This window comes from Pristiophorus japonicus, unplaced genomic scaffold (genome assembly GCF_044704955.1).
Source record: "Pristiophorus japonicus isolate sPriJap1 unplaced genomic scaffold, sPriJap1.hap1 HAP1_SCAFFOLD_1301, whole genome shotgun sequence".
In the NCBI taxonomy this organism is placed as follows: Eukaryota; Metazoa; Chordata; class Chondrichthyes; family Pristiophoridae; genus Pristiophorus; species Pristiophorus japonicus.
In genome coordinates, this window is record NW_027250969.1 from 52,352 (window position 1) to 78,132 (window position 25,781).

Genomic DNA, 25,781 nt, shown 5'->3' on the forward strand with positions numbered 1-25,781 from the left:
TTCTGGGCACCACACTTCAAACATTGAGGGGCGAGGGTGGAGGTCAGGGAGGGCGCAGGTCAAGGTGGTCAGGGAGGGGGGAAGGTCAGGGAGGTCGGAGATCAGGGAGGTCGGAGGTCAGGGAGGTCGGAGGTCAGGGGCTGGTATTAGATTCTCTCTGGACCCCACGTGCTGGTTCTGTGAATATCTGGTCACATGTACCAGGGAAACGTGCGCAGTGGGACTCGCTACTGGTGATCAACCTGGGTTCTGAAGGGGTTCTTCGGGAGAATATAAAACCAGTTTCAGGAGGTGGTGTTGGGGGAAAATGAGGGAGGGGGAGGCGGAGATAACTCGTGGTTCTATAATGATTAACTCAATCAAATCTATTTTTAAGAATGAAGTAAGGGATAGTACCAGGTACAACTCAATCCACACTTAATATCCATGAACAATTTGTACTTTGCATTTTATAGCCCCTTTGCAAGTTATTTTCCCCAAGTTTCTGATCCTGAAAGACTTATTGAATGAATTCCCGGGATGTGGGGGTGATGGGCAGGAAAAGGCACCATTTATTGCCGCCCTGAGAACCGATACTGTATTTTTATAACGGAGTGCTCGCTGGGCCAGTCAGAGGGCAGTTATAGGTGTGGGACTGGAGTCACGTGTAGGCCCAGACCGGGTAAGGGTGGCAGCTTTCCTTCCCTGAAGGACATGAGTGAACCCCGTGGAGTTTTACGATAATCCAAAAGTTTCATGGTCACTGTTACTGATCCCAGGTTTAATGGAATTCAAATGCTGAACATGCTGAGTTTGTATTGAACCCGTTGGTCTCTGGATTATTGGAGCAGTAAGAGGAGCAGTACCGTATCGTACCTTCCATCACCCTGCCCCGAGCCAGCCCATAACCCACCTACTGTCGCGGTCCCACAGCAGGATGCGAATGTGATTCAGTATCGATGCCTGGCCCAATTTCACCTCGATCCCCGAGCGGCAATCCTCATCAATCGGGTGTCGGGAAAAGCCGTGGTCCAGGTCGTAATTCTGTGTGTCTCCATCCAACAGCACAGCTTTCAATTCGCCCCCAATCACCTGGGCTCCGTGTTTCATTGCTGCAATGTTCTCATCGGGTACTGGGCAACACAAAGGTCAGAGTCAGTCAGAGCAAAGCAGCTTCCAAACCGGATAACGGCAAGAGAATACCGGTGTTTATAAAGAGGCAGAGTACAGCAATGGTCCAACAAGTTGCACCTAGAGACTGGGTGCAGTTACAAACCCCCCGGAATAGAAAGCACATTAACCGACATCCCAAAGCACGCCGTGTCAATTACTTTGTGCATTCACTGTTGGAATGTGTAATCACAGATTTGTGGGGTATTTGTTGATTCTCTCCCTATTTTCCAAACATATTGAATTATTTGTTGATCATTCAGTCTAAAGACGACCTACACAAAACCGCTGCCCCATCCGTCCACTTACAGACACTGATGGACGGGTTCTGTCGACCCAGCAATGTGGAGAGTCACCGAGCGTCCCCTGTAGTGAGCCGATAGTGAGTGGCCCTGTAGTGAGCGGCCCCGGTAGTGAGACGATAGTGAGTGGCCCCTGTAGTGAGCAGCCCCTGTAGTGAGACGATAGTGAGTGGCCCTGTAGTGAGTGGCCCCGGTAGTGAGCGGCCCTGGTAGTGAGATGATAGTGAGCGGCCCCTGTAGCGAGCGGCCCCTGTAGTGAGACGATAGTGAGTGGCCTCTGTAGTGAGTGGCCCTGGTAGTGAGCGGCCCCGGTAGTGAGCGGCCCCGGTAGTGAGCGGCCCCCGTAGCGAGCTGCTCCTGTAGTGAGCGGTCCCTGTAGTGAGTGGCCCCGGTAGTGAGCGGTCCCTGTAGTGAGTGGCCCCTGGAGTGAGCGGCCCCTGTAGTGAGCGGCCCCCGTAGCGAGCGGCCCCTGTAGTGAGCGGTCCCTGTAGTGAGCGGCCCCTGTAGTGAGCGGTCCCTGTAGTGAGTGGCCCCGGTAGTGAGCGGCCCCTGTAGTGAGCGGCCCCTGGAGTGAGCGGCCCCTGTAGTGAGTGACCCCGGTAGTGAGTGGCCCCGGTAGTGAGCGGCCCCTGTAGTGAGCGGCCCCTGTAGTGAGCGGCCCCGGTAGTGAGCGGCCCCTGTAGTGAGCGGCCCCTGTAGTGAGCGGCCCCTGTAGTGAGCGGCCCCGGTAGTGAGCGGCCCCTGTAGTGAGCGGCCCCTGTAGTGAGCGGTTCCTGCTGCGAGCGGCCCCTGTGGTGAGCGGCCCCTGCAGTGAGTGGCCCCTGTAGTGAGCGGCCCCTGTAGTGAGCGGTCCCTGTAGTGAGCGGCCCCCGTAGTGAGCGGTCCCCGTAGCGAGCGGCCCCTGTAGTGAGCGGTCCCCGTAGCGAGCGGCCCCTGTAGTGAGCGGCCCCCGTAGGGAGCGGCCCCCGTAGTGAGCGGCCCCCGTAGTGAGCGGTCCCCGTAGCGAGCGGCCCCTGTAGTGAGCGGCCCCTGTAGTGAGCGGCCCCTGTAGCGAGCGGCCCCGGTAGTGAGCGGCCCCTGTAGCGAGCGGCCCCTGTAGCGAGCGGCCCCTGTAGGGAGCGGCCCCTGTAGCGAGCGGCCCCTGTAGCGAGCGGCCCCGGTAGTGAGCGGCCCCTGTAGTGAGCGGCCCCTGTAGAGAGCGGCCCCTGTAGAGAGCGGCCCCTGTAGTGAGCGGCCCCTGTAGTGAGCGGCCCCTGTAGTGAGCGGCCCCTGTAGTGAGCGGCCCCTGTAGAGAGCGGCCCCTGTAGCGAGCGGCCCCTGTAGCGAGCGGCCCCTGTAGGGAGCGGCCCCTGTAGCGAGCGGCCCCTGTACTGAGCGGCCCCTGTACTGAGCGGCCCCGGTAGTGAGCGGCCCCTGTAGTGAGCGGCCCCTGTACTGAGCGGCCCCTGTACTGAGCGGCCCCTGTAGTGAGCGGCCCCTGTAGTGAGCGGCCCCTGTAGTGAGCGGCCCCCGTAGCGAGCGGTCCCCGTAGCGAGCGGCCCCTGTAGCGAGCGGCCCCTGTAGTGAGCGGCCCCTGTGGTGAGCGGCCCCTGTGGAGAGCGGCCCCGGTAGCGAGCGGTCCCTGTAGTGAGCGGCCCCTGTGGAGAGCGGCCCCGGTAGCGAGCGGCCCCTGTAGTGAGCGGCCCCGGTAGTGAGCGGCCCCTGTAGTGAGCGGCCCCTGTAGCGAGCGGCCCTGTAGCGAGCGGCCCCTGTAGTGAGTGGCCCCGGTAGTGAGCGGCCCCGGTAGTGAGTGGCCCCGGTAGTGAGCGGCCCCTGTAGCGAGCGGCCCCTGTAGTGAGCGGCCCCGGTAGTGAGCGGCCCCTGTAGCGAGCGGCCCCGGTAGTGAGTGGCCCCGGTAGTGAGTGGCCCCGGTAGTGAGTGGCCCCGGTAGTGAGCGGCCCCTGTAGTGAGCGGCCCCTGTAGCGAGTGGCCCCGGTAGCGAGCGGCCCCTGTAGTGAGCGGCCCCGGTAGTGAGCGGCCCCTGTAGTGAGCGGCCCCTGTAGTGAGCGGTTCCTGCTGCGAGCGGCCCCTGTGGTGAGCGGCCCCTGCAGTGAGTGGCCCCTGTAGTGAGCGGCCCCTGTAGTGAGCGGTCCCTGTAGTGAGCGGCCCCTGTAGTGAGCGGTCCCCGTAGCGAGCGGCCCCTGTAGTGAGCGGTCCCCGTAGCGAGCGGCCCCTGTAGTGAGCGGCCCCTGTAGGGAGCGGCCCCCGTAGTGAGCGGCCCCCGTAGTGAGCGGTCCCCGTAGCGAGCGGCCCCTGTAGTGAGCGGCCCCTGTAGTGAGCGGCCCCTGTAGCGAGCGGCCCCGGTAGTGAGCGGCCCCTGTAGCGAGCGGCCCCTGTAGCGAGCGGCCCCTGTAGGGAGCGGCCCCTGTAGTGAGCGGCCCCTGTACTGAGCGGCCCCTGTACTGAGCGGCCCCTGTAGTGAGTGGCCCCTGTAGTGAGCGGCCCCTGTAGTGAGCGGCCCCCGTAGTGAGCGGTCCCCGTAGCGAGCGGCCCCTGTAGTGAGCGGCCCCTGTAGTGAGCGGCCCCTGTAGTGAGCGGCCCCTGTGGAGAGCGGCCCCGGTAGCGAGCGGTCCCTGTAGTGAGCGGCCCCTGTGGAGAGCGGCCCCGGTAGCGAGCGGCCCCTGTAGTGAGCGGCCCCTGTAGTGAGCGGCCCCTGTAGCGAGCGGCCCCTGTAGTGAGCGGCCCTGTAGCGAGCGGCCCCTGTAGTGAGTGGCCCCGGTAGTGAGCGGCCCCGGTAGTGAGTGGCCCCGGTAGTGAGCGGCCCCTGTAGCGAGCGGCCCCTGTAGTGAGCGGCCCCGGTAATGAGCGGCCCCTGCAGCGAGCGGCCCCGGTAGTGAGTGGCCCCGGTAGTGAGTGGCCCCGGTAGTGAGTGGCCCCGGTAGTGAGCGGCCCCTGTAGTGAGCGGCCCCTGTAGTGAGCGGCCCCTGTAGCGAGTGGCCCCGGTAGCGAGCGGCCCCTGTAGTGAGCGGCCCCAGTAGCGAGCGGCCCCTGTAGCGAGCGGCCCCTGTAGGGAGTGGCCCCTGTAGTGAGCGGCCCCTGTAGTGAGCGGCCCCTGTAGTGAGCGGTCCCTGCGGCGAGCGGCCCCTGTGGTGAGCGGCCCCGGTAGCGAGCGGCCCCTGTAGTGAGTGGCCCCTGTAGTGAGCGGCCCCTGTAGGGAGCGGCCCCCGTAGTGAGCGGCCCCGGTAGTGAGCGGTCCCTGTAGCGAGCGGCCCCTGTAGTGAGCGGCCCCTGTAGTGAGTGGCCCCTGTAGTGAGTGGCCCCGGTAGCGAGTGGCCCCGGTAGTGAGCGGCCCCTGTAGTGAGCGGCCCCGGTAGTGAGCGGCCCCTGTAGTGAGCGGCCCCTGTAGTGAGCGGCCCCGGTAGTGAGCGGCCCCTGTAGTGAGCGGCCCCTGTAGTGAGCGGTCCCTGTGGTGAGCGGCCCCTGTAGTGAGCGGCCCCGGTAGCGAGCGGCCCCTGTAGTGAGCGGCCCCTGTAGTGAGCGGCCCCAGTAGCGAGCGGCCCCTGTAGCGAGCGGCCCCTGTAGGGAGTGGCCCCTGTAGTGAGCGGCCCCTGTAGTGAGCGGCCCCTGTAGTGAGCGGTCCCTGCGGCGAGCGGCCCCTGTGGTCAGCGGCCCCGGTAGCGAGCGGCCCCTGTAGTGAGTGGCCCCTGTAGTGAGCGGCCCCTGTAGGGAGCGGCCCCCGTAGTGAGCGGCCCCGGTAGTGAGCGGTCCCTGTAGCGAGCGGCCCCTGTAGTGAGCGGCCCCTGTAGTGAGTGGCCCCTGTAGTGAGTGGCCCCGGTAGTGAGCGGCCCCTGTAGTGAGCGGCCCCTGTAGTGAGCGGCCCCTGTGGTGAGCGGCCCCGGTAGCGAGCGGCCCCGGTAGTGAGCGGCCCCTGTAGTGAGCGGCCCCTGTAGTGAGCGGCCCCGGTAGGGAGCGGCCCCTGTAGCGAGTGGCCCCGGTAGTGAGCGGCCCCTGTAGTGAGCGGCCCCGGTAGTGAGCGGCCCCTGTAGTGAGCGGCCCCTGTAGTGAGCGGCCCCTGTAGTGAGCGGCCCCAGTAGCGAGCGGCCCCTGTAGCGAGCGGCCCCTGTAGTGAGCGGCCCCGGTAGTGAGCGGTCCCTGTACTGAGCGGCCCCTGTAGCGAGCGGCCCCTGTAGAGAGCGGCCACTGTAGTGAGCGGCCCCTGTAGTGAGCGGCCCCTGTAGTGAGCGGCCCCTGTAGTGAGCGGCCCCTGTAGCGAGTGGCCCCGGTAGCGAGCGGCCCCTGTAGTGAGTGGCCCCTGTAGCGAGCGGCCCCTGTAGTGAGCGGCCCCTGTAGGGAGCGGCCCCGGTAGTGAGCGGCCCCTGTAGGGAGCGGCCCCTGTAGTGAGCGGCCCCTGTAGTGAGTGGCCCCGGTAGTGAGCGGCCCCTGTAGTGAGCGGCCCCTGTAGCGAGTGGCCCCGGTAGTGAGCGGATCCTGTAGTGAGTGGCCCCGGTAGTGAGCGGCCCATGTAGTGAGCGGCCCCTGTAGTGAGCGGCCCCTGTAGTGAGTGGCCCCTGTAGTGAGCGGCCCCTGTAGTGAGCGGCCCCTGTAGTGAGCGGCCCCTGTAGTGAGCGGTCCCTGTAGCGAGCGGCCCCTGTGGTGAGCGGCCCCGGTAGCGAGCGGCCCCTGTAGTGAGTGGCCCCTGTAGTGAGCGGCCCCTGTAGGGAGCGGCCCCCGCAGTGAGCGGCCCCGGTAGCGAGCGGCCCCTGTAGCGAGCGGCCCCGGTAGTGAGCGGCCCCTGTAGTGAGCGGCCCCTGTAGTGAGCGGCCCCGGTAGTGAGCGGCCCCTGTAGTGAGCGGCCCCTGTAGCGAGCGGCCCCTGTAGCGAGCGGCCCCTGTAGTGAGCGGCCCCTGTAGTGAGCGGCCCCTGTAGTGAGCGGCCCCTGTAGTGAGCGGCCCCTGTAGTGAGCGGCCCCTGTAGCGAGCGGCCCCTGTAGGGAGCGGCCCCTGTAGTGAGCGGCCCCTGTAGTGAGCGGCCCCGGTAGTGAGCGGCCCCTGTAGCGAGCGGCCCCTGTAGCGAGCGGCCCCTGTAGCGAGCGGCCCCTGTAGTGAGCGGCCCCTGTAGCGAGCGGCCGCTGTAGCGAGCGGCCCCTGTAGCGAGCGGCCCCTGTAGTGAGCGGCCCCTGTAGTGAGCGGTCCCTCTAGTGAGCGGCGCCTGTAGGGAGCGGCCCCGATAGTGAGCAGTCCCTGTAGTGAGCGGTCCCTGTAGTGTACGGCCCCAGTAGTGAGCGGCCCCGGTAGTGAGCGGCCCCGGTAGTGAGCAGTCCCTGTAGTGAGCGGCCCCTGTAGGGAGCGGCCCCGGTAGTGAGCGGCCCCTGTAGGGAGCGGCCCCGGTAGTGAGCGGTCCCTGTAGTGAGCGGCCCCTGTCGTGTGCGGCCCCGGTAGTGAGCGGCCCCTGTAGTGAGCGGCCCCTGTAGTGAGCGGCCCCCGTAGTGAGCGGCCCCTATAGCGAGCGGCCCCGGCAGTGAGCGGCCCCTGTAGTGAGCAGCCCCGGTAGTGAGCGGCCCCTGTAGCGAGTGGCCCCTGTAGCGAGCGGCCCCTGTAGCGAGCGGCCCCTGTAGCGAGCGGCCCCTGTAGCGAGCGGCCCCTGTAGTGAGCTGCCCCGGTAGCGAGCGGCCCCGGTAGCGAGCGGCCCCGGTAGCGAGCGGCCCCTGTAGCGAGCGGCCCCTGTAGCGAGCGGCCCCTGTAGTGAGCGGCCCCGGTAGTGAGCGGCCCCTGTAGTGAGCGGCCCCTGTAGGGAGCGGCCCCTGTAGTGAGCGGCCCCTGTAGTGAGCGGCCCCTGTAGTGAGCGGCCCCTGTAGTGAGCGGCCCCTGTAGTGAGTGGCCCCGGTAGCGAGTGGCCCCTGTAGTGAGCGGCCCCGGTAGTGAGCGGCCCCTGTAGTGAGCGGCCCGGTAGTGAGCGGCCCCTGTAGTGAGCGGCCCTGTAGTGAGCGGCCCCTGTAGTGAGCGGCCCCTGTAGTGAGCGGCCCCTGTAGTGAGCGGCCCCTGTAGTGAGCGACCCCTGTAGGGAGCGGCCCCTGTAGTGAGCGGCCTCTGTAGGGAGCGGCCCCTGTAGTGAGCGGCCCCTGTAGCGAGCGGCCCCTGTAGTGAGCGGCCCCGGTAGTGAGCGGCCCCTGTAGGGAGCGGCCCCTGTAGTGAGCGGCCCCTGTAGTGAGCGGCCCCTGTAGGGAGCGGCCCCAGTAGTGAGCGGCCCCTGTAGTGAGCGGCCCCTGTAGCGAGCGGCCCCTGTAGTGAGCGGCCCCTGTAGTGAGCGGCCCCTGTAGTGAGCGGCCCCTGTAGTGAGCGGCCCCTGTAGTGAGCGGCCCCTGTAGTGAGCGGCCCCTGTAGTGAGCGGCTCCGGTAGCGAGCGGCCCCTGTAGCGAGCGGCCCCTGTAGCGAGCGGCCCCTGTAGCGAGCGGCCCCTGTAGTGAGCGGCCCCTGTAGTGAGCAGCCCCGGTAGTGAGCAGCCCCTGTAGTGAGCGGCCCCTGTAGTGAGCAGCCCCGGTAGTGAGCGGCCCCTGTAGCGAGCGGCCCCTGTAGCGAGCGGCCCCTGTAGTGAGCGGCCCCTGTAGTGAGCGGTCCCTCTAGTGAGCGGCGCCTGTAGGGAGCGGCCCCGATAGTGAGCAGTCCCTGTAGTGAGCGGTCCCTGTAGTGAGCGGCCCCAGTAGTGAGCGGCCCCTGTAGTGAGCGGCCCCGGTAGTGAGCGGTCCCTGTAGTGAGCGGCCCCTGTAGTGAGCGGCCCCTGTAGGGAGCGGCCCCGGTAGTGAGCGGCCCCTGTAGGGAGCGGCCCCGGTAGTGAGCGGTCCCTGTAGTGAGCGGCGCCTGTCGTGTGCGGCCCCGGTAGTGAGCGGCCCCTGTAGTGAGCGGCCCCTGTAGTGAGTGGCCCCCGTAGTGAGCGGCCCCTGTAGCGAGCGGCCCCGGTAGTGAGCGGCCCCTGTAGTGAGCAGCCCCTGTAGTGAGTGGCCCCTGTAGTGAGCAGCCCCTGTAGTGAGCGGCCCCTGTAGTGAGCGGCCCCTGTAGCGAGCGGCCCCGGTAGTGAGCGGCCCCTGTAGTGAGCGGCCCCTGTAGTGAGCGGCCCCTGTAGCGAGTGGCCCCTGTAGGGAGCGGCCGCTGTAGTGAGCGGCCCCTGTAGTGAGCGGCCCCCGTAGTGAGCGGCCCCCGTAGTGAGCGGCCCCTGTAGTGAGCGGCCCCGGTAGCGAGCGGCCCCTGTAGTGAGCGGTCCCTGTAGTGAGCGGCCCCTGTAGTGAGCGGCCCCGGTAGCGAGCGGCCCCTGTAGTGAGCGGTCCCTGTAGTGAGCGGCCCCTGTAGTGAGCGGCCCCTGTAGTGAGCGGCCCCGGTCGCGAGCGGCCCCTGTAGGGAGCGGCCCCGGTAGTGAGCGGTCCCTGTAGTGAGCGGCCCCTGTCGTGTGCGGCCCCGGTAGTGAGCGGCCCCTGTAGTGAGTGGCCCCTGTAGTGAGCGGCCCCTATAGCGAGCGGCCCCGGCAGTGAGCGGCCCCTGTAGTGAGCAGCCCCGGTAGTGAGCGGCCCCTGTAGCGAGTGGCCCCTGTAGTGAGCGGCCCCTGTAGCGAGCGGCCCCTGTAGCGAGCGGCCCCTGTAGTGAGCGGCCCCTGTAGTGAGCTGCCCCGGTAGCGAGCGGCCCCGGTAGCGAGCGGCCCCGGTAGCGAGCGGCCCCTGTAGCGAGCGGCCCCTGTAGTGAGCGGCCCCGGTAGTGAGCGGCCCCTGTAGTGAGCGGCCCCTGTAGGGAGCGGCCCCTGTAGTGAGCGGCCCCTGTAGTGAGCGGCCCCTGTAGTGAGCGGCCCCTGTAGTGAGCGGCCCCTGTAGTGAGTGGCCCCGGTAGCGAGTGGCCCCTGTAGTGAGCGGCCCCGGTAGTGAGCGGCCCCTGTAGTGAGCGGCCCGGTAGTGAGCGGCCCCTGTAGTGAGCGGCCCTGTAGTGAGCGGCCCCTGTAGTGAGCGGCCCCTGTAGTGAGCGGCCCCTGTAGTGAGCGGCCCCTGTAGTGAGCGACCCCTGTAGGGAGCGGCCCCTGTAGTGAGCGGCCTCTGTAGGGAGCGGCCCCTGTAGTGAGCGGCCCCTGTAGCGAGCGGCCCCTGTAGTGAGCGGCCCCGGTAGTGAGCGGCCCCTGTAGGGAGCGGCCCCTGTAGTGAGCGGCCCCTGTAGGGAGCGGCCCCAGTAGTGAGCGGCCCCTGTAGTGAGCGGCCCCTGTAGCGAGCGGCCCCTGTAGTGAGCGGCCCCTGTAGTGAGCGGCCCCTGTAGTGAGCGGCCCCTGTAGTGAGCGGCCCCTGTAGTGAGCGGCCCCTGTAGTGAGCGGCCCCTGTAGTGAGCGGCTCCGGTAGCGAGCGGCCCCTGTAGCGAGCGGCCCCTGTAGCGAGCGGCCCCTGTAGCGAGCGGCCCCTGTAGCGAGCGGCCCCTGTAGTGAGCAGCCCCGGTAGTGAGCAGCCCCTGTAGTGAGCGGCCCCTGTAGTGAGCAGCCCCGGTAGTGAGCGGCCCCTGTAGCGAGCGGCCCCTGTAGCGAGCGGCCCCTGTAGCGAGCGGCCCCTGTAGTGAGCGGTCCCTCTAGTGAGCGGCGCCTGTAGGGAGCGGCCCCGTTGTGAGCAGTCCCTGTAGTGAGCGGTCCCTGTAGTGAGCGGCCCCAGTAGTGAGCGGCCCCTGTAGTGAGCGGCCCCGGTAGTGAGCGGTCCCTGTAGTGAGCGGCCCCTGTAGTGAGCGGCCCCTGTAGGGAGCGGCCCCGGTAGTGAGCGGCCCCTGTAGGGAGCGGCCCCGGTAGTGAGCGGTCCCTGTAGTGAGCGGCGCCTGTCGTGTGCGGCCCCGGTAGTGAGCGGCCCCTGTAGTGAGCGGCCCCTGTAGTGAGTGGCCCCCGTAGTGAGCGGCCCCTGTAGCGAGCGGCCCCGGTAGTGAGCGGCCCCTGTAGTGAGCAGCCCCTGTAGTGAGTGGCCCCTGTAGTGAGCAGCCCCTGTAGTGAGCGGCCCCTGTAGTGAGCGGCCCCTGTAGCGAGCGGCCCCGGTAGTGAGCGGCCCCTGTAGTGAGCAGCCCCTGTAGTGAGCGGCCCCTGTAGCGAGTGGCCCCTGTAGGGAGCGGCCGCTGTAGTGAGCGGCCCCTGTAGTGAGCGGCCCCCGTAGTGAGCGGCCCCCGTAGTGAGCGGCCCCTGTAGTGAGCGGCCCCGGTAGCGAGCGGCCCCTGTAGTGAGCGGTCCCTGTAGTGAGCGGCCCCTGTAGTGAGCGGCCCCGGTAGCGAGCGGCCCCTGTAGTGAGCGGTCCCTGTAGTGAGCGGCCCCTGTAGTGAGCGGCCCCTGTAGTGAGCGGCCCCGGTCGCGAGCGGCCCCTGTAGTGAGCGGTCCCTGTAGTGAGCGGCCCCTGTAGTGAGCGGCCCCTGTAGTGAGCGGCCCCCGTAGTGAGCGGCCCCCGTAGGGAGCGGCCCCTGTAGTGAGCGGCCCCTGTAGCGAGCTGCCCCTGTAGTGAGCGGCCCCTGTAGCGAGCGGCCGCTGTAGCGAGCGGCCCCTGTAGCGAGCGGCCCCTGTAGTGAGCGGCCCCTGTAGTGAGCGGTCCCTCTAGTGAGCGGCGCCTGTAGGGAGCGGCCCCGATAGTGAGCAGTCCCTGTAGTGAGCGGTCCCTGTAGTGTACGGCCCCAGTAGTGAGCGGCCCCTGTAGTGAGCGGCCCCGGTAGTGAGCAGTCCCTGTAGTGAGCGGCCCCTGTAGGGAGCGGCCCCGGTAGTGAGCGGCCCCTGTAGGGAGCGGCCCCGGTAGTGAGCGGTCCCTGTAGTGAGCGGCCCCTGTCGTGTGCGGCCCCGGTAGTGAGCGGCCCCTGTAGTGAGCGGCCCCTGTAGTGAGTGGCCCCCGTAGTGAGCGGCCCCTATAGCGAGCGGCCCCGGCAGTGAGCGGCCCCTGTAGTGAGCAGCCCCGGTAGTGAGCGGCCCCTGTAGCGAGTGGCCCCTGTAGTGAGCGGCCCCTGTAGCGAGCGGCCCCTGTAGCGAGCGGCCCCTGTAGTGAGCGGCCCCTGTAGTGAGCTGCCCCGGTAGCGAGCGGCCCCGGTAGCGAGCGGCCCCGGTAGCGAGCGGCCCCTGTAGCGAGCGGCCCCTGTAGTGAGCGGCCCCGGTAGTGAGCGGCCCCTGTAGTGAGCGGCCCCTGTAGGGAGCGGCCCCTGTAGTGAGCGGCCCCTGTAGTGAGCGGCCCCTGTAGTGAGCGGCCCCTGTAGTGAGTGGCCCCTGTAGCGAGCGGCCCCGGTAGTGAGCGGCCCCTGTAGTGAGCGGCCCGGTAGTGAGCGGCCCCTGTAGTGAGCGGCCCCTGTAGTGAGCGGCCCCTGTAGTGAGCGGCCCCTGTAGTGAGCGACCCCTGTAGGGAGCGGCCCCTGTAGTGAGCGGCCTCTGTAGGGAGCGGCCCCTGTAGTGAGCGGCCCCTGTAGCGAGCGGCCCCTGTAGTGAGCGGCCCCGGTAGTGAGCGGCCCCTGTAGGGAGCGGCCCCTGTAGTGAGCGGCCCCTGTAGTGAGCGGCCCCTGTAGGGAGCGGCCCCAGTAGTGAGCGGCCCCTGTAGTGAGCGGCCCCTGTAGCGAGCGGCCCCTGTAGTGAGCGGCCCCTGTAGTGAGCGGCCCCTGTAGTGAGCGGCCCCTGTAGTGAGCGGCCCCTGTAGTGAGCGGCCCCTGTAGTGAGCGGCCCCTGTAGTGAGCGGCTCCGGTAGCGAGCGGCCCCTGTAGCGAGCGGCCCCTGTAGCGAGCGGCCCCTGTAGTGAGCGGCCCCTGTAGCGAGCGGCCCCTGTAGTGAGCGGCCCCTGTAGTGAGCGGCCCCGGTAGTGAGCAGCCCCTGTAGTGAGCGGCCCCTGTAGTGAGCGGCCCCGGTAGTGAGCGGCCCCTGTAGCGAGCGGCCCCTGTAGCGAGCGGCCCCTGTAGTGAGCGGCCCCTGTAGTGAGCGGTCCCTCTAGTGAGCGGCGCATGTAGGGAGCGGCCCCGATAGTGAGCAGTCCCTGTAGTGAGCGGTCCCTGTAGTGAGCGGCCCCAGTAGTGAGCGGCCCCTGTAGTGAGCGGCCCCGGTAGTGAGCGGTCCCTGTAGTGAGCGGCCCCTGTAGTGAGCGGCCCCTGTAGGGAGCGGCCCCGGTAGTGAGCGGCCCCTGTAGGGAGCGGCCCCGGTAGTGAGCGGTCCCTGTAGTGAGCGGCGCCTGTCGTGTGCGGCCCCGGTAGTGAGCGGCCCCTGTAGTGAGCGGCCCCTGTAGTGAGTGGCCCCCGTAGTGAGCGGCCCCTGTAGCGAGCGGCCCCGGTAGTGAGCGGCCCCTGTAGTGAGCAGCCCCTGTAGTGAGTGGCCCCTGTAGTGAGCAGCCCCTGTAGTGAGCGGCCCCTGTAGTGAGCGGCCCCTGTAGCGAGCGGCCCCGGTAGTGAGCGGCCCCTGTAGTGAGCAGCCCCTGTAGTGAGCGGCCCCTGTAGCGAGTGGCCCCTGTAGGGAGCGGCCGCTGTAGTGAGCGGCCGCTGTAGTGAGCGGCCCCTGTAGTGAGCGGCCCCCGTAGTGAGCGGCCCCCGTAGTGAGCGGCCCCTGTAGTGAGCGGCCCCGGTAGCGAGCGGCCCCTGTAGTGAGCGGTCCCTGTAGTGAGCGGCCCCTGTAGTGAGCGGCCCCGGTAGCGAGCGGCCCCTGTAGTGAGCGGTCCCTGTAGTGAGCGGCCCCTGTAGTGAGCGGCCCCTGTAGTGAGCGGCCCCGGTCGCGAGCGGCCCCTGTAGGGAGCGGCCCCGGTAGTGAGCGGTCCCTGTAGTGAGCGGCCCCTGTCGTGTGCGGCCCCGGTAGTGAGCGGCCCCTGTAGTGAGCGGCCCCTGTAGTGAGTGGCCCCCGTAGCGAGCGGCCCCGGCAGTGAGCGGCCCCTGTAGTGAGCAGCCCCGGTAGTGAGCGGCCCCTGTAGCGAGTGGCCCCTGTAGTGAGCGGCCCCTGTAGCGAGCGGCCCCTGTAGCGAGCGGCCCCTGTAGTGAGCTGCCCCGGTAGCGAGCGGCCCCGGTAGCGAGCGGCCCCGGTAGCGAGCGGCCCCTGTAGTGAGCGGCCCCGGTAGTGAGCGGCCCCTGTAGTGAGCGGCCCCTGTAGGGAGCGGCCCCTGTAGTGAGCGGCCCCTGTAGTGAGCGGCCCCTGTAGTGAGCGGCCCCTGTAGTGAGCGGCCCCTGTAGTGAGTGGCCCCGGTAGCGAGTGGCCCCTGTAGTGAGCGGCCCCGGTAGTGAGCGGCCCCTGTAGTGAGCGGCCCGGTAGTGAGCGGCCCCTGTAGTGAGCGGCCCTGTAGTGAGCGGCCCCTGTAGTGAGCGGCCCCTGTAGTGAGCGGCCCCTGTAGTGAGCGACCCCTGTAGGGAGCGGCCCCTGTAGTGAGCGGCCTCTGTAGGGAGCGGCCCCTGTAGTGAGCGGCCCCTGTAGCGAGCGGCCCCTGTAGTGAGCGGCCCCGGTAGTGAGCGGCCCCTGTAGGGAGCGGCCCCTGTAGTGAGCGGCCCCTGTAGTGAGCGGCCCCTGTAGGGAGCGGCCCCAGTAGTGAGCGGCCCCTGTAGTGAGCGGCCCCTGTAGCGAGCGGCCCCTGTAGTGAGCGGCCCCTGTAGTGAGCGGCCCCTGTAGTGAGCGGCCCCTGTAGTGAGCGGCCCCTGTAGTGAGCGGCCCCTGTAGTGAGCGGCCCCTGTAGTGAGCGGCTCCGGTTGCGAGCGGCCCCTGTAGCGAGCGGCCCCTGTAGCGAGCGGCCCCTGTAGCGAGCGGCCCCTGTAGTGAGCGGCCCCTGTAGTGAGCAGCCCCGGTAGTGAGCAGCCCCTGTAGTGAGCGGCCCCTGTAGTGAGCAGCCCCGGTAGTGAGCGGCCCCTGTAGCGAGCGGCCCCTGTAGCGAGCGGCCCCTGTAGTGAGCGGCCCCTGTAGTGAGCGGTCCCTCTAGTGAGCGGCGCCTGTAGGGAGCGGCCCCGATAGTGAGCAGTCCCTGTAGTGAGCGGTCCCTGTAGTGAGCGGCCCCAGTAGTGAGCGGCCCCTGTAGTGAGCGGCCCCGGTAGTGAGCGGTCCCTGTAGTGAGCGGCCCCTGTAGTGAGCGGCCCCTGTAGGGAGCGGCCCCGGTAGTGAGCGGCCCCTGTAGGGAGCGGCCCCGGTAGTGAGCGGTCCCTGTAGTGAGCGGCGCCTGTCGTGTGCGGCCCCGGTAGTGAGCGGCCCCTGTAGTGAGCGGCCCCTGTAGTGAGTGGCCCCCGTAGTGAGCGGCCCCTGTAGCGAGCGGCCCCGGTAGTGAGCGGCCCCTGTAGTGAGCAGCCCCTGTAGTGAGTGGCCCCTGTAGTGAGCAGCCCCTGTAGTGAGCGGCCCCTGTAGTGAGCGGCCCCTGTAGCGAGCGGCCCCGGTAGTGAGCGGCCCCTGTAGTGAGCAGCCCCTGTAGTGAGCGGCCCCTGTAGCGAGTGGCCCCTGTAGGGAGCGGCCGCTGTAGTGAGCGGCCCCTGTAGTGAGCGGCCCCCGTAGTGAGCGGCCCCCGTAGTGAGCGGCCCCTGTAGTGAGCGGCCCCGGTAGCGAGCGGCCCCTGTAGTGAGCGGTCCCTGTAGTGAGCGGCCCCTGTAGTGAGCGGCCCCGGTAGCGAGCGGCCCCTGTAGTGAGCGGTCCCTGTAGTGAGCGGCCCCTGTAGTGAGCGGCCCCTGTAGTGAGCGGCCCCGGTCGCGAGCGGCCCCTGTAGTGAGCGGTCCCTGTAGTGAGCGGCCCCTGTAGTGAGCGGCCCCTGTAGTGAGCGGCCCCCGTAGTGAGCGGCCCCCGTAGGGAGCGGCCCCTGTAGTGAGCGGCCCCTGTAGCGAGCTGCCCCTGTAGTGAGCGGCCCCTGTAGCGAGCGGCCCCGGTAGTGAGCGGCCCCTGTAGCGAGCTGCCCCTGTAGTGAGCGGCCCCTGTAGCGAGCGGCCCCTGTAGCGAGCGGCCCCTGTAGTGAGCGGCCCCGGTAGTGAGCGGCCCCGGTAGCGAGCGGCCCCGGTAGCGAGCGGCCCCTGTAGTGAGCGGCCCCTGTAGTGAGCGGCCCCGGTAGTGAGCGGCCCCTGTAGCGAGCTGCCCCTGTAGCGAGCGGCCCCGGTAGCGAGCGGCCCCGGTAGCGAGCGGCCCCGGTAGCGAGCGGCCCCTGTAGTGAGCGGCCCCTGTAGTGAGCGGCCCCGGTAGTGAGCGGCCCCTGTAGCGAGCGGCCCCTGTAGCGAGCGGCCCCGGTAGCGAGCGGCCCCTGTAGCGAGCGGCTCCTGTAGGGAGCGGCCCCTGTAGTGAGTGGCCCCGGTAGCGAGCGGCCCCGGTAGTGAGCGGCCCCTGTAGTGAGCGGCCCCTGTAGTGAGCGGTCCCCGTAGTGAGCGGCCCCCGTAGTGAGCGGCCCCTGTAGTGAGCGGCCCCTGTAGTGAGCGGCCCCTGTAGCGAGCGGCCCCTGTGGTGAGCGGCCCCTGTGGTGAGCGGCCCCGGTAGGGAGCGGCCCCTGTACTGAGCGGCCCCTGTAGTGAGCGGCCCCTGTACTGAGCGGCCCCTGTACTGAGCGGTCCCTGTGGTGAGCGGTCCCTGTGGTGAGCGGCCCCTGTGGTGAGCGGCCCCTGCAGTGAGTGGCCCCGGTAGTGAGCGGTCCCAGTGGTGAGCGGCCCCTGTAGTGAGCGGCCCCTGTAGTGAGCGGCCCCGGTAGCGAGCGGCCCCTGTAGTGAGCGGCCCCTGTAGTGAGCGGCCCCTGTAGTGAGCGGCCCCGGTAGCGAGCGGCCCCTGTAGTGAGTGGCCCCTGTAGTGAGCGGCCCCGGTAGCGAGCGGCCCCTGTAGTGAGCGGCCCTTGTAGTGAGCGGCCCCTGTGGAGAGCGGCCCCGGTAGTGAGCGGCCCCTGTAGTGAGTGGCCCCGGTAGCGAGCGGCCCCGGTAGTGAGCGGCCCCGGTGGCGAGCGGCCCCTGTGGTGCGTGGCCCCGGTAGTGAGCGGCCCCTGTAGTGAGCGGCCCCTGTAGTGAGCGGCCCCGGTAGTGAGCGGCCCCTGTGGTGCGCGGCCTCTGTGGTGAGCGGCCCCTGTGGTGAGCGGCCCCTGTTGTGAGCGGCCCCTGTGGCGAGCGGCCCCTGTAGCGAGCGGCCCCTGTAGCGAGCGGCCCCTGTAGTGAGCGGCCCTTGTAGCGAGCAGCCCCTGTAGTGAGCGGCCCCTGTAGTGAGCGGCCCCTGTAGTGAGCGGCTCCGGTAGTGAGCGGCCCCTGTAGCGAGCGGCCCCTGTAGCGAGCGGCCCCTGTAGTGAGCGGCCCCTGTAGTGAGCGGCCCCTGTAGTGAGCGGCCCCTGTAGTGAGCGGCCCCTGTAGCGAGCGGCCCCTGTAGGGAGCGGCCCCTGTAGCGAGCGGCCCCTGTGGTGAGCGGCCCCTGTGGTGAGCGGCCCCGGTAGGGAGCGGCCCCTGTACTGAGCGGCCCCTGTAGTGAGCGGCCCCTGTACTGAGCGGCCCCTGTGGTGAGCGGTCCCTGTGGTGAGCGGCCCCTGTGGTGAGCGGTCCCTGTGGTGAGCGGCCCCTGTAGTGAGCGGCCCCTGTAGTGAGCGGCCCCTGCAGTGAGTGGCCCCGGTAGTGAGCGGTCCCTGTGGTGAGCGGCCCCTGTAGTGAGCGGCCCCTGTAGTGAGCGGCCCCGGTAGCGAGCGGCCCCTGTAGTGAGCGGCCCCTGTGGAGAGCGGCCCCTGTGGAGAGCGGCCCCTGTGGAGAGCGGCCCCTGTGGAGAGCGGCCCCGGTAGCGAGTGGCCCCTGTAGTGAGTGGCCCCTGTAGTGAGCGGCCCCTGTAGTGAGCGGACCAGGTAGTGAGCGGCCCCTGTAGTGAGCGGCCCCTGTAGTGAGCGGCCCCTGTAGTGAGCGGCCCCTGTAGTGAGCGGCCCCGGTAGCGAGCGGCCCCGGTAGCGAGCGGCCCCTGTAGTGAGCGGCCCCAGTGGCGAGCGGCCCCTGTGGTGAGCGGCCCCTGTGGTGAGCGGTCCCTGTGGTGAGCGGCCCCTGTAGTGAGCGGCCCCGGTAGCGAGCGGCCCCGGTAGCGAGCAGCCCCTGTAGTGAGCGGCCCCTGTAGTGAGCGGCCCCTGTAGCGAGTGGCCCCTGTAGCGAGCAGCCCCTGTAGAGAGCGGCCCCTGTAGTGAGCGGCCCCTGTAGTGAGCGGCCCCTGTAGTGAGCGGCCCCGGTAGTGAGCGGCCCCGGTAGTGAGCGGCCCCTGTAGGGAGCGGCCCCGATAGTGAGCAGTCCCTGTAGTGAGCGGTCCCTGTCGTGAGCGGCCCCAGTAGTGAGCGGCCCCTGTAGTGAGCGGCCCCGGTAGTGAGCAGTCCCTGTAGTGAGCGGCCCCTGTAGTGAGCGGCCCCTGTAGGGAGCGGCCCCGGTAGTGAGCGGCCCCTGTAGGGAGCGGCCCCGGTAGTGAGCGGTCCCTGTAGTGAGCGGTCCCTGTAGTGAGCGGCGCCTGTCGTGTGCGGCCCCGGTAGTGAGCGGCCCCTGTAGTGAGCGGCCCCTGTAGTGAGTGGCCCCCGTAGTGAGCGGCCCCTGTAGCGAGCGGCCCCGGTAGTGAGCGGCCCCTGTAGTGAGCAGCCCCTGTAGTGAGTGGCCCCTGTAGTGAGCAGCCCCTGTAGTGAGCGGCCCCTGTAGTGAGCGGCCCCTGTAGCGAGCGGCCCCTGTAGCGAGCGGCCCCGGTAGTGAGCGGCCCCTGTAGTGAGCAGCCCCTGTAGTGAGCGGCCCCTGTAGCGAGTGGCCCCTGTAGGGAGCGGCCGCTGTAGTGAGCGGCCCCTGTAGTGAGCGGCCCCCGTAGTGAGCGGCCCCCGTAGTGAGCGGCCCCGGTAGCGAGCGGCCCCTGTAGTGAGCGGTCCCTGTAGTGAGCGGCCCCTGTAGTGAGCGGCCCCGGTAGCGAGCGGCCCCTGTAGTGAGCGGTCCCTGTAGTGAGCGGCCCCTGAAGTGAGCGGCCCCGGTAGCGAGCGGCCCCTGTAGTGAGCGGTCCCTGTAGTGAGCGGCCCCTGTAGTGAGCGGCCCCTGTAGTGAGCGGCCCCCGTAGTGAGCGGCCCCCGTAGGGAGCGGCCCCTGTTGTGAGCGGCCCCTGTAGCGAGCTGCCCCTGTAGTGAGCGGCCCCTGTAGCGAGCGGCCCCGGTAGTGAGCGGCCCCTGTAGCGAGCTGCCCCTGTAGCGAGCGGCCCCTGTAGCGAGCGGCCCCTGTAGTGAGCGGCCCCTGTAGTGAGCGGCCCCGGTAGCGAGCGGCCCCGGTAGCGAGCGGCCCCTGTAGTGAGCGGCCCCTGTAGTGAGCGGCCCCGGTAGTGAGCGGCCCCTGTAGTGAGCGGCCCCGGTAGCGAGCTGCCCCTGTAGCGAGCGGCCCCGGTAGCGAGCGGCCCCGGTAGCGAGCGGCCCCGGTAGCGAGCGGCCCCTGTAGTGAGCGGCCCCTGTAGTGAGCGGCCCCGGTAGTGAGCGGCCCCTGTAGCGAGCGGCCCCTGTAGCGAGCGGCCCCGGTAGCGAGCGGCCCCTGTAGCGAGCGGCCCCTGTAGGGAGCGGCCCCTGTAGTGAGTGGCCCCGGTAGCGAGCGGCCCCGGTAGTGAGCGGCCCCTGTAGTGAGCGGCCCCTGTAGTGAGCGGCCCCTGTAGTGAGCGGCCCCCGTAGTGAGCGGCCCTGTAGCGAGCGGCCCCTGTAGTGAGCGGCCCCTGTAGTGAGCGGCCCCTGTAGCGAGCGGCCCCTGTAGTGAGCGGCCCCTGTGGTGAGCGGCCCCGGTAGGGAGCGGCCCCTGTACTGAGCGGCCCCTGTAGTGAGCGGCCCCTGTACTGAGCGGCCCCTGTGGTGAGCGGTCCCTGTGGTGAGCGGTCCCTGTGGTGAGCGGCCCCTGTGGTGAGCGGCCCCTGCAGTGAGTGGCCCCGGTAGTGAGCGGTCCCAGTGGTGAGCGGCCCCTGTAGTGAGCGGCCCCTGTAGTGAGCGGCCCCGGTAGCGAGCGGCCCCTGTAGTGAGCGGCCCCTGTAGTGAGCGGCCCCTGTAGTGAGCGGCCCCGGTAGCGAGCGGCCCCTGTAGTGAGTGGCCCCTGTAGTGAGCGGCCCCGGTAGCGAGCGGCCCCTGTAGTGAGCGGCCCTTGTAGTGAGCGGCCCCTGTGGAGAGCGGCCCCGGTAGTGAGCGGCCCCTGTAGTGAGTGGCCCCGGTAGCGAGCGGCCCCGGTAGTGAGCGGCCCCGGTGGCGAGCGGCCCCTGTGGTGCGTGGCCCCGGTAGTGAGCGGCCCCTGTGGTGCGCGGCCCCTGTGGTGAGCGGCCCCTGTGGTGAGCGGCCCCTGTGGTGAGCGGCCCCTGTAGCGAGCGGCCCCTGTAGCGAGCGGCCCCTGTAGCGAGCGGCCCCTGTAGCGAGCGGCCCCTGTAGTGAGCGGCCCCTGTAGTGAGCGGCCCCTGTAGTGAGCGGCTCCGGTAGTGAGCGGCCCCTGTAGCGAGCGGCCCCTGTAGTGAGCGGCCCCTGTAGTGAGCGGCCCCTGTAGTGAGCGGCCCCTGTAGTGAGCGGCCCCTGTAGTGAGCGGCCCCTGTAGCGAGCGGCCCCTGTAGGGAGCGGCCCCTGTAGCGAGCGGCCCCTGTAGTGAGCGGCCCCTGTGGTGAGCGGCCCCGGTAGGGAGCGGCCCCGGTAGGGAGCGGCCCCTGTACTGAGCGGCCCCTGTAGTGAGCGGCCCCTGTACTGAGCGGTCCCTGTGGTGAGCGGCCCCTGTGGTGAGCGGTCCCTGTGGTGAGCGGCCCCTGTAGTGAGCGGCCCCTGTAGTGAGCGGCCCCTGCAGTGAGTGGCCCCGGTAGTGAGCGGTCCCTGTGGTGAGCGGCCCCTGTAGTGAGCGGCCCCTGTAGTGAGCGGCCCCGGTAGCGAGCGGCCCCTGTAGTGAGCGGCCCCTGTGGAGAGCGGCCCCTGTGGAGAGCGGCCCCTGTGGAGAGCGGCCCCGGTAGCGAGTGGCCCCTGTAGTGAGCGGCCCCTGTAGTGAGCGGACCAGGTAGTGAGCGGCCCCTGTAGTGAGCGGCCCCTGTAGTGAGCGGCCCCTGTAGTGAGCGGCCCCTGTAGTGAGCGGCCCCGGTAGCGAGCGGCCCCTGTAGTGAGCGGCCCCTGTAGTGAGCGGTCCCTGTGGTGAGCGGCCCCTGTAGTGAGCGGCCCCGGTAGCGAGCGGCCCCGGTAGCGAGCGGCCGCTGTAGTGAGCGGCCCCAGTAGCGAGCGGCCCCTGTGGCGAGCGGCCCCTGTGGTGAGCGGTCCCTGTGGTGAGCGGCCCCTGTAGTGAGCGGCCCCGGTAGCGAGCGGCCCCGGTAGCGAGCGGCCCCTGTAGTGAGCGGCCCCTGTAGTGAGCGGCCCCTGTGGAGAGCGGCCCCTGTAGCGAGTGGCCCCTGTAGCGAGCGGCCCCTGTAGTGAGCGGCCCCTGTAGTGAGTGGCCCCTGTAGTGAGTGGCCCCTGTAGTGAGCGGCCCCTGTGGAGAGCGGCCCCGGTAGCGAGTGGCCCCTGTAGCGAGCGGCCCTGTAGCGAGCGGCCCCTGTAGTGAGCGGCCCCTGTAGTGAGCGGCCCCGGTAGCGAGTGGCCCCTGTAGTGAGCGGCCCCTGTAGTGAGTGGCCCCGGTAGTGAGCGGCCCCTGTAGTGAGCGGCCCGGTAGTGAGCGGCCCCTGTAGTGAGCGGCCCTGTAGTGAGCGGCCCCTGTAGTGAGCGGCCCCTGTAGTGAGCGGCCTCTGTAGGGAGCGGCCCCTGTAGTGAGCGGCCCCTGTAGCGAGCGGCCCCTGTAGCGAGCGGCCCCGGTAGTGAGCGGCCCCTGTAGGGAGCGGCCCCTGTAGTGAGCGGCCCCTGTAGTGAGCGGCCCCTGTAGTGAGCGGCCCCTGTAGGGAGCAGCCCCAGTAGTGAGCGGCCCCAGTAGTGAGCGGCCCCTGTATTGAGCGGCCCCTGTAGTGAGCGGCCTCTGTAGCGAGCGGCCCCTGTAGCGAGCGGCCCCTGTAGTGAGCGGCCCCTGTAGTGAGCGGCCCCTGTAGTGAGCGGCTCCGGTAGTGAACGGCCCCTGTGGTGAGCGGCCCCTGTAGCGAGCGGCTCCGGTAGTGAGCGGCCCCTGTAGGGAGCGGCCCCTGTATCGAGCGGCCCCTGTAGTGAGCGGCCCCTGTGGTGAGTGGCCCCTGTAGTGAGCGGCCCCTGTGGTGAGCGGCCCCGGTAGGGAGCGGCCCCTGTACTGAGCGGCCCCTGTAGTGAGCGGCCCCTGTACTGAGCGGCCCCTGTGGTGAGCGGTCCCTGTGGTGAGCGGCCCCTGTGGTGAGCGGTCCCTGTGGTGAGCGGCCCCTGTAGTGAGCGGCCCCTGTAGTGAGCGGCCCCTGCAGTGAGTGGCCCCGGTAGTGAGCGGTCCCTGTGGTGAGCGGCCCCTGTAGTGAGCGGCCCCTGTAGTGAGCGGCCCCGGTAGCGAGCGGCCCCTGTAGTGAGCGGCCCCTGTGGAGAGCGGCCCCTGTGGAGAGCGGCCCCTGTGGAGAGCGGCCCCGGTAGCGAGTGGCCCCTGTAGTGAGTGGCCCCTGTAGTGAGCGGCCCCTGTAGTGAGTGGCCCCGGTAGCGAGTGGCCCCTGTAGTGAGTGGCCCCTGTAGTGAGCGGCCCCTGTAGTGAGCGGCCCCTGTGGAGAGCGGCCCCTGTAGTGAGCGGCCCCTGTAGTGAGTGGCCCCTGTAGTGAGCGGCCCCTGTAGTGAGCGGACCCGGTAGTGAGCGGCCCCTGTAGTGAGCGGCCCCTGTAGTGAGCGGCCCCTGTAGTGAGCGGCCCCTGTAGTGAGCGGCCCCGGTAGCGAGCGGCCCCTGTAGTGAGCGGCCCCTGTAGTGAGCGGTCCCTGTGGTGAGCGGCCCCTGTAGTGAGCGGCCCCGGTAGCGAGCGGCCCCGGTAGCGAGCGGCCCCTGTAGCGAGCGGCCCCTGTGGAGAGCGGCCCCTGTAGCGAGCGGCCCCTGTGGAGAGCGGCCCCTGTGGAGAGCGGCCCCTGTGGAGAGCGGCCCCTGTAGCGAGCGGCCCCTGTAGTGAGCGGCCCCTGTAGCGAGCGGCCCCTGTAGTGAGCGGCCCCTGTAGTGAGTGGCCCCTGTGGAGAGCGGCCCCTGTAGCGAGCGGCCCCTGTAGCGAGCGGCCCCCGTAGTGAGCGGCCCCGGTAGTGAGCGGCCCCTGTAGTGAGTGGCCCCTGTAGTGAGCGGCCCCTGTAGTGAGCGGCCCCTGTAGGGAGCGGCCCCTGTAGTGAGCGGCCCCTGTAGCGAGCGGCCCCTGTAGTGAGTGGCCCCGGTAGTGAGCGGCCCCTGTAGTGAGTGGCCCCTGTAGCGAGTGGCCCCGGTAGCGAGTGGCCCCTGTAGTGAGCGGCCCCTGTAGTGAGCGGCCCCTGTAGTGAGCGGCCCCTGTCGTGAGCGGCCCCTGTAGTGAGCGGCCCCTGTAGTGAGCGGCCCCTGTAGGGAGCGGCCCCTGTAGTGAGCGGCCCCTGTAGTGAGCGGCCCCTGTAGTGAGCGGCCCCTGTAGTGAGCGGCCCCTGTAGTGAGCGGCCCCGGTAGCGAGTGGCCCCTGTAGTGAGCGGCCCCGGTAGTGAGCGGCCCCTGTAGTGAGCGGCCCGGTAGTGAGCGGCCCCTGTAGTGAGCGGCCCTGTAGTGAGCGGCCCCTGTAGTGAGCGGCCCCTGTAGTGAGCGGCCTCTGTAGGGAGCGGCCCCTGTAGTGAGCGGCCCCTGTAGTGAGCGGCCTCTGTAGGGAGCGGCCCCTGTAGTGAGCGGCCCCTGTAGTGAGCGGCCTCTGTAGGGAGCGGCCCCTGTAGCGAGCGGCCCCGGTAGTGAGCGGCCCCTGTAGGGAGCGGCCCCTGTAGTGAGCGGCCCCTGTAGTGAGCGGCCCCTGTAGGGAGCAGCCCCAGTAGTGAGCGGCCCCAGTAGTGAGCGGCCCCTGTAGTGAGCGGCCCCTGTAGTGAGCGGCCTCTGTAGCGAGCGGCCCCTGTAGGGAGCGGCCCCTGTAGTGAGCGGCCCCGGTAGCGAGCGGCCCCTGTAGGGAGCGGCCCCTGTAGTGAGCGGCCCCTGTAGTGAGCGGCCTCTGTAGGGAGCAGCCCCAGTAGTGAGCGGCCCCAGTAGTGAGCGGCCCCTGTAGTGAGCGGCCCCTGTAGCGAGCGGTCCCTGTAGCGAGCGGCCCCTGTAGAGAGCGGCCCCTGTCGTGAGCGGCCCCTGTAGCGAGCGGCCCCTGTAGCGAGCGGCCCCTGTAGCGAGCGGCCACTGTAGTGAGTGGCCCCTGTAGTGAGCGGCCCCTGTAGTGAGCGGCCCCGGTAGTGAGCGGCCCCTGTAGTGAGTGGCCCCTGTAGTGAGCGGCCCCTGTAGTGAGCGGCCCCTGTAGGGAGCGGCCCCTGTAGCGAGCGGCCCCTGTAGTGAGCGGCCCCTGTAGTGAGTGGCCCCTGTAGTGAGCGGCCCCTGTAGGGAGCGGCCCCTGTAGTGAGCGGCCCCTGTAGGGAGCGGCCCCTGTAGTGAGTGGCCCCTGTAGTGAGCGGCCCCTGTAGTGAGCAGCCCCGGTAGTGAGCGGCCCCTGTAGTGAGTGGCCCCTGTAGTGAGCGGCCCCTGTAGTGAGCGGCCCCTGTAGCGTGAGCGGCCCCTGTAGTGAGCGGCCCCTGTAGTGAGCGGCCCCTGTAGGGAGCGGCCCCTGTAGTGAGCGGCCCCTGTAGTGAGCGGCCCCTGTAGCGAGCGGCCCCTGTAGCGAGCGGCCCCGGTAGTGAGCGGCCCCTGTGGCGAGCGGCCCCTGTAGTGAGCGGCCCCTGCAGTGAGTGGCCCCGGTAGTGAGCGGCCCCTGTGGTGAGCGGCCCCTGTGGTGAGCGGCCCCGGTAGTGAGCGGCCCCTGTGGTGAGCGGCCCCTGTGGTGAGCGGCCCCGGTAGCGAGCGGCCCCTGTAGTGAGCGGTCCCTGTAGTGAGCGGCCCCGGTAGTGAGCGGCCCCGGTAGTGAGCGGCCCCTGTGGTGAGCGGCCCCTGTGGTGAGCGGCCCCGGTAGTGAGCGGCCCCTGTAGTGAGCGGCCCCTGTAGTGAGTGGCCCCGGTAGTGAGCGGCCCGTGGTGCGTGGCCCCGGTAGTGAGCGGCCACTGTGGTGAGTGGCCATTGGAATGAGCCGATAGTGAGGGGATTCTGAGCGGATTTCACTCGATACTCACTCAGCATGCCCCTGTAGTTCAGATCCATATCGCGACTCTCGGAACGGATCTTGATGGCGTCTAAGATGGTGTCGGCGGAGAGCAGAGCGGCAGGCCGTACAACATTCAGTAATTCTGTTAAACTCATCAGGGGCAAGCGGACAACCTTCATGATCTCTGCGTGCAGCTCCTCTGGATTCTGTCTACACCAGTTCATCAGAGCCAGAAAAACGTCCTTCTCTGGAGCAGCGAAGGAATCTCGTGACACCACATTGAGCAGAGCAGCCTGTGGGGAAGATGCAGAGACCCGACTGTTTACACCAGACATGGAAATTCTCTGCACAGCACACACCAGGAGCGCAGGAGGCCCACTTCACGAAGTTCTGTCTTCACGAAGGAAGACACAAATAATCTCCCGAAAATACCAGGGGACCGAGGGTGTAGTGAGAAGGAGGAACCGAGGGAAATCCTTATTAGGCGGGAAATTGTGTTGGGGAAATTGAAGGCCGATAAATCTCCGAGGCCTGATAGTCCACATCCCAGAGTACTTAAGGAAATGGCCCTAGAAATAGTGGATGCATTGGTGATCATTTTCCAAGAGTCTATCGACTCTGGATCAGTTCCTATGGACTGGAGGGTAGCTAATGTCACACCACTTTTTAAAAAAGGAGGGAGAGAGAAAACGGGTAATTATAGACAGGTTAGCCTGATATCGGTGGTGGGGAAAATGTTGGAATCAATTGGTAAAATTAAATAGCAGTGCATTTGGAAAGCAGTGACAGGATCGGTCCAAGTCAGCATGGATTTATGAAAGGGAAATCATGCTTGACAAATCTTTTGGAATTTTTTGAGGATGTAACTAGTAGAGTGGACAAGGGAGAACCAGTGGATGTGATGTATTTGGACTTTCAAAATGCCTTTGATAAGATCCCACACAAGAGATTGGTGTGCAAAATCAAAGCACATGATATTGGGGGTAATGTACTGACGTGGATAGAGAACTGGTTGGCAGACAGGAAGCAGAGAGTCGGGATAAACGGGTCCTTTTCAGAATAGCAGGCAGTGACTAGTAGAGTGCCGCAGAGCTCAGTGCTGGGACCCCAGCTATTTACAATATACATTAATGATTTAGACAAAGGAACTGAGTGTAATATCTCCAAGTTTGCAGATGACACTAAGCTGGGTGGCGGTGTGAGCTGTGAGGAGGACTCTAAGAGGCTGCAGGGTGACTTGGATAGGTTAGGTGAGTGGGCAAATGCATGGCAGATGCAGTATAATGTGGATAAATGTGAGGTTATCCACTTTGGTGGCAAAAACAGGAAGGCAGAATATTATCTGAATGGTGACAG

At 68.4% G+C, this 25,781-nt stretch overlaps 1 protein-coding gene across 1 annotated transcript in view; it reads right to left on the bottom strand.

Annotated features, from left to right (window-relative positions):
- The window catches only part of LOC139242378 (BTB/POZ domain-containing protein 9-like), a gene marked incomplete at its 5' end in the record, with an annotated part of 66,202 nt that extends 41,484 nt beyond the window's left edge, over positions 1-24,718 (bottom strand). Inside the window, 2 exons of the mRNA XM_070870322.1 lie at positions 893-1,112; positions 24,454-24,718. Of these exons, the coding sequence (XP_070726423.1) occupies positions 893-1,112; positions 24,454-24,718 (485 nt within the window). The remainder of the gene's footprint in view (positions 1-892; positions 1,113-24,453) is intronic.
- Positions 24,719-25,781: the final 1,063 nt, after the last annotated feature.